At 36.6% G+C, this 6,197-nt stretch overlaps 1 protein-coding gene across 1 annotated transcript in view; it reads left to right on the top strand.

Moving 5' to 3' along the window:
• The first annotated feature begins 3,710 nt into the window (after positions 1–3,710).
• LOC107750043 (heparan-alpha-glucosaminide N-acetyltransferase-like) overlaps positions 3,711–6,197 on the top strand; it is a 17,004-nt gene continuing 14,517 nt past the window's right edge. The window contains exons 1-5 of the mRNA XM_016565296.1: positions 3,711–3,716; positions 5,269–5,405; positions 5,525–5,643; positions 5,835–5,904; positions 6,025–6,094. Coding sequence (XP_016420782.1) covers positions 3,711–3,716; positions 5,269–5,405; positions 5,525–5,643; positions 5,835–5,904; positions 6,025–6,094 — 402 coding nt within the window. The remainder of the gene's footprint in view (positions 3,717–5,268; positions 5,406–5,524; positions 5,644–5,834; positions 5,905–6,024; positions 6,095–6,197) is intronic.

A 6,197-nucleotide genomic window follows, 5' to 3' on the forward strand; every position in this document is an offset into this window, starting at 1 on the left:
CTTGTTATGCATTGTACGTACAATCTGATTGATAAGAACAAACTGACATGTATTTCACCAACTCTCAGGAAACTTGAGATTCAGTATGTGTCCTCAGCCCATTATCAAAGCTGAGCTTTAGTCTGCGCTCCGAATTTGTCCTCACAAGGCCATACTGTTGGGGAGCCCTCTTTCCCTTTTTCAGACAGACTACCTGTCGGCGGTGAGAATCACAGACTCATCCCTTTCACTTCACGGAACAGCCTTGGGTCTGGAGCGGGACTGGTAGACTCCAGTCCATCTATGCCAAAATCTGTCCAGCTTTTCTGGTTTTACTCGAAGCACTGGTGCACAAACTTAGCTGAAAAAGACTAGCCCAGGACCTGCGGTTCAGCGCCTTGATGAGAGGAGCCTGCTGAACTGGCCTATACAGGGTTTGTGAAACCGGAGGACTTGAGAAGAGGGAAACTGTCTCTAAAAATGGCGTCTTTCCTTTGCCAGGTTTATAGGCGAAATATGCTGTTATACAGCAGTCTGTAAGTAGTGTACATTATGGGGTGCGTAACGGACTATGTATATGAAACCGTGTGTTTTCTTTCTTTCTTTCTTTTTTCCTGCACGTTTAGCTAACAGTTCAACTCACTTACTGCAAAACGGGGAGGGACGGGGAGGGCAAAATAACATTGTGTCTAAAGCGTAACATTCACTTGAACTTTTTTATGAGATAAACACTGAACTCATGTACTCGCCCAACATCCGCCATTTTACTGCTACCCTGTAGAGAAATGACCCCTGAACTTTAACCTGAAAGGCATGTTGACGGTCTTTAATCCTGCACCTGTGAGGAAAATGTTTTTTATTTCTCTGTTTTTATGCTATGTGAAAGAGGAGTTTTTGAAGCTCTCTCTCATGGAATTAATGCGTTCATTGCATTTGTTATGACAAATAACAAATCAAAAGGGGTTAGAATGGTTTGAAAGTTTGGTATGTGACATGTACAAGTTTGATTTTGACATTAAAACACCTTTAAACCGTGTTCTGCTTCCTTTTTCACGCTTGAACTTACGGTTTGATTCATTTTTGTGCATATATTTGTGCATATTAGTGAACGTAGTGATAAGGATGTTTCTTTTGCAAGCCTGCACCCTGCTGGTAAAAGAGAAAATTACATTCCCTGCACACTTCCCATCAGCTGAGTCTCCTCATAGTAAATTGTGTATTTGAAAAAAAAAAAAAACTTTTTGATCTCTTATTTTTACACTTTTCACTTCTCGATTTGTTAAAAAATTATTTGGCCCTAAATAGTAAAATAAAAAGGAGTCAATAGTTCAGAATCTTGTTTTGCCAATCAGAAAGCTTTTCTGCCTACCAATCATTTAGCACAGTCACAGCAGGTAGACCATCTAGCAAGCCAGAGGCTACAATCGTGAACTAGTTTTAATTCGTTTGGAAGTTGCGAAATGTTTGCTGTCATCAACGGCTTACACAGCCAAAATGTCCTTAAAGAATTGGAAGATAGTTGAAATAAAGTGGCCAAAAAAGAAGCTAAGAGTGAACGTAGGTAAAACTTTTCATCACTGGAGGGAAGCTGAGAAATGTACTTGAAAACAGATTCAGAGTTTGCTTTGCTTCTGCTCGACAGAGTTTTGGCTTACAAAAATTCTCTCATCCCTGCAGAACTCTATTTCTTAAAGGTATAGTTCACCTAAAAATGAACATTCTGTCATCAATTACTTACCCTAATGCTGTTCCAAACCTTTATGAGTTGCTTTCTTCTACTGAACACAGAACAAGTTATTTTGAAGTTGACAGTTTTGATACAGTTGATGGTGGACATTTACTTCCATAGTATGGAAAAAAAAATACTATGGAAACCAATGGCTACCGTCCACTGCTAACAACATTCTAGTTCAACAGAAGAACACATACAGGTTTGGTACAAAATGTAAACGATGGTAAAATGTTCATTTTTGGGTGAACTATCCCTTTAAGGTGCAATCACATTAACTATGATTCAGAGAATTTCCACTGGCAAAATCCAGTCCTTTCAATAGGAATCCAGCGATCAGGAATTTCACATGAGGGAAAAAGTTTTGGTCATACGAATATGCCATGCTGACCAACAGAAGCTGCTTAGTTTGAAAGTGACCTCTGTCAGCTGAGCTGTGCTACATACATCACTGCAGTATTGATAATTGACTTTTTTGGCCATGAAATTTCACTAATTTGACTGCACTTTTACAACATTTTAACTTCATTATTTGCATATTTACGAGCTAAATAAATTGAATTGGACAAGGACCACACTCAACTTGTTTTTTTAACAAATGTTTGTCAGTTACTTTGCCAGATAACTATGCTAGTTGCAATTTGTTACATTTTAACTGCATCATCAGATGCTGAAACTAAACACAGCATGTGCACGTTTCGACTGTACAAAGTACATAAATATTTAATGAGCCAACCACTATTTATTTCAGTGTAGTTTATGATAAGATATTAGATGCCAGACAACTAGCTGTTATGTCCGGTTTCACATTGTATCCTTTGGCATCGCATTTCAGGGTTTGCACTAAAAAAGTTTTTCTATCAAAACTATATGCAGATATTTTTTTCTTACTGTTAATATATATTTTGAAGAGTTTTTATTTTAAAATTTCCACAGAGCCCCTAGCACCCCAGTTAAAAATCACATGGTCTTTACTAAAGTTATACCAAGGTACTGGCTGATGTAATAGAATATCTAACATTTTGAGGAACTTGCCTGAATTAAAATCGAGGAACTTGCACCTGAAGGCAGTTTCAATGAGCCAGAGTTCTTTGAAAAACAGAGCTGCTTGAGGAGCACGATGTTTTTCAAGGATTCCTTCGTCCCAGTGGAATATAGAAATGCTGCTCTAGTTATGGAAACAGCACACTTACTTTTGACATTTTTATACTTCTCCACTATTTTCAGTTTCCCCTTCATTTCCGGTAGCTCCAGTCCAGCATGTTAACAATTTGTTCGGTCTGTGAATAGTCTGAGCAATCTGGAAACATGCCTAAAGTTGAATGAATATCAGACCAATCATGCAAGTTTCGCAGCTTTAAATGAATACATATATTTGGTCATTTTTTCTTGGCTTATAAATAGTACACTTGTGTACTGCTTGCTAATGCATTGGTAAATTTCCACATACTTAGATCCACATTGGGGCCCATCGTGGACTCATGATGTGTTGACACTTTGAAGCATATTAAATCTAGCGCATTCTACAAGACGAATGCTTGTGGCCTTGTACACATTTAAATACTTTAAGATTTATTTAAAGATAATAATAGGAATACCAGTGTGTGTGTGTGTGTGTTTGTGTGTGTGTGTGTGTAAGGTCCAAATACATGGCATTACACCATCATATGAAGGCAATACACTGCAGGCAAACACATTGAGTAAAACACTTTAGATTAGGGAACACTATTCACTATTTACTAGTTGCATGTTAGCATTCATATTACAAGCATATTGGCTGTTTATTAGCATTTATAAAACACATATTAATGTCTCATTCTGCATGACCATATTCTAGATCACTTAACCCGACCCCATACCTAAACATAATAACTACTACAACAACTACCTAACTTACTATCAATAAGCAGCAAATTAGGAGTTTATTAAGGAAAAACATGGTGATTTTTTTTCTGCCTGTTGACAGTATTTTCTGTTTTATGAAGTGATAGAAATATCCATAATGAAAGTATTTTTAACTCGGCTTTATTAAATGTTCAGATTTCTGTTCTGGAAATGCATGCAAAGTAGTGCATATTTAATTATTTTTTAATTATTTTAATTAGCTTATTTGTATATTTCAAATTAGCATTTCAGATAACTTGTAATACAAAAATGCTTGCAATTCTTAATGCAGTCAATAAATTGAGGAAGTATGATGATATCTATTACTTACATTTTTATCAGCTGGCCGGCCTTGGCATGTGTTTCCCTGACCCTGTGATGTTCATTACAATTTGACAGTGTTAAAAACTGATGAAGTTGACAAAAACTGACAGAGTTGACAAAGGTCAAACTGAGGTAACAGCAACCGATTGACAAGACAACAGATTAAGACAACTAACTAATTTTTAAATTAACATTTAATTTAATACAACAATCATTGCGTTGGATGTCTTATTAGGTCTCCAGTAGCTCATGAAATACAAGAAGCTTATGTTAGGTTCAGTGTAATGGTAGCATTATTATGTGTTGCCTTGTAGCAGCAGCAAAGACTATACAGGTGCATCTCAATAAATTAGAATGTCATGGAAAAGTTCATTTATTTCAGTAATTCAACTCAAATTGTGAAACTTGTGTATTAAATAAATTCAATGCACCATTGGATGTCTTATTAGGTCTCCAGTAGCTCATGAAATACAAGAAGCTTATGTTAGGTTCAGTGTAATGGTAGCATTATTATGTGTTGCCTTGTAGCAGCAGCAAAGACTATACAGGTGCATCTCAATAAATTAGAATGTCATGGAAAAGTTCATTTATTTCAGTAATTCAACTCAAATTGTGAAACTTGTGTATTAAATAAATTCAATGCACACAGACTGAAGTAGTTTAAGTCTTTGGTTCTTTTAATTGTGATGATTTTGATCTTCATGGAACATGATCTTTACTTAATATCCTAATAAATTTAGAAATAAAAGAAATATTTATAATTTTGACTCATACAATAATTTTTTGGCTATTGCTAAAAATATACCCAAGACGGGTTTTGTGGTCCAGGGTCACAAATGTGCTGAAAATTTACTCATCCACAGGCCAGCCAAGATGCAGATGAGTTTGTTTCTTCATCGGAACAGATTTGGATAAATTTAGCGTTATATCACCTGCTCACCAATGCATCCTCTGCAGTGAATGGGTGCCGTCATTTTAACTTTAAACCATTGCTTCTGGCCAAAATATGAGTCTATAATCCATAAAAACGCTTCCTGGAGAAAACAGTATTTTAGATAGAGGGCTCATATTTTAACTGGAAGCAACAGTTTAAAGTTAAACTGATTCATCACCAAGACGTTTTTATTCCAAGCACACAGCTTTTTGTTTCACAAGACATTCTGACAGCACCCATTCACTGCAGATGATCCATTGGTAAGCAAGTGATGTAATGCTAAATTTCTCCAAATCTGTTCTTATGAAGAAACAAACTCATCTCCATCTCGGATGGCCTGAGGTTGAGTATTTCTTTAATGCTGCAGTATTGCTCCAACTCTGTATCCCTGTGTTGTCTGTGCATGCGTGTACATTAGTGTTTGCCCCAGCTGTTGGGAATAATACCTGCAAGGCCAGCTTCTGGGATGCCCGCTACGGTGGGCTTTGTCGTAGACACACAGCACGCACTGACACTGCAGCTCAACAGTACCTCTGCACACTTGGAGCCATGCAAGTGAGTTATGTATCGATAAGTGACAGTTTTAGACCAAGACATCTTCACCTTGTTTATTTCCTTGGGCAATTGCTATCAAGGAAAGGCATCATTGTCAGACAATTGATTTGTTGTATCAGAGTTCACTTCCACTTTGGGGAGCAGGGGAACTATTCTCTGTGGGTCAAGAACCTGAATGAGCCGTCACGGGTCAGCTGCTCTATGATCACTGATTCTGAGCCCATTAACAGCTACTTGCGTGAGTCAACCTTACATCTGCACACTGCAATTCAGCATTTTTAATTTTTTTTGTATGTTAAATTTGTTAAAAGTTACATTTTGTTTATAAAGCATCATTTAATCCTGGAGGAAAAAAACAACAACAACGGGTAAATAATGTATTAAACTAAATTGAGCTGGGTGACTTTTTTTTTCTTTTTGTTTTTCCAGCTATTTTGTTTGCCTTTCTGGTATTTGCTTTTTTGGCTGCATTATCTGCTATCTGGAACACAGTTAAAAGGTAAAGACCCCTTTAAATATCTTTTTGACCATGTACTGATGACATTTAAACAAGCTAGAACAGCTTGTTGCAGCTGTTTTATTTAGAAAGCTTGTAAAATTGAGTTCTTCCACTTTTAAGGCTGAATGTGGTGACAAATCTACTTCTTTGCTTGGGGAGCACAGTGGAGACAGAGAGGCTGATAAACTCTGTAAGAGTGCAATTCACTCATTTTATACTTTTTTTTGCACTTTTAATATTGTCTGTGCATGGTTTTGTAATCTTTAAAAAAGAAATACAAACCACCAAATATG

This window comes from Sinocyclocheilus rhinocerous, unplaced genomic scaffold, assembly GCF_001515625.1.
Source record: "Sinocyclocheilus rhinocerous isolate Xijiao unplaced genomic scaffold, SAMN03320098_v1.1 scaffold2829, whole genome shotgun sequence".
NCBI classification, from domain to species: Eukaryota; Metazoa; Chordata; class Actinopteri; order Cypriniformes; family Cyprinidae; genus Sinocyclocheilus; species Sinocyclocheilus rhinocerous.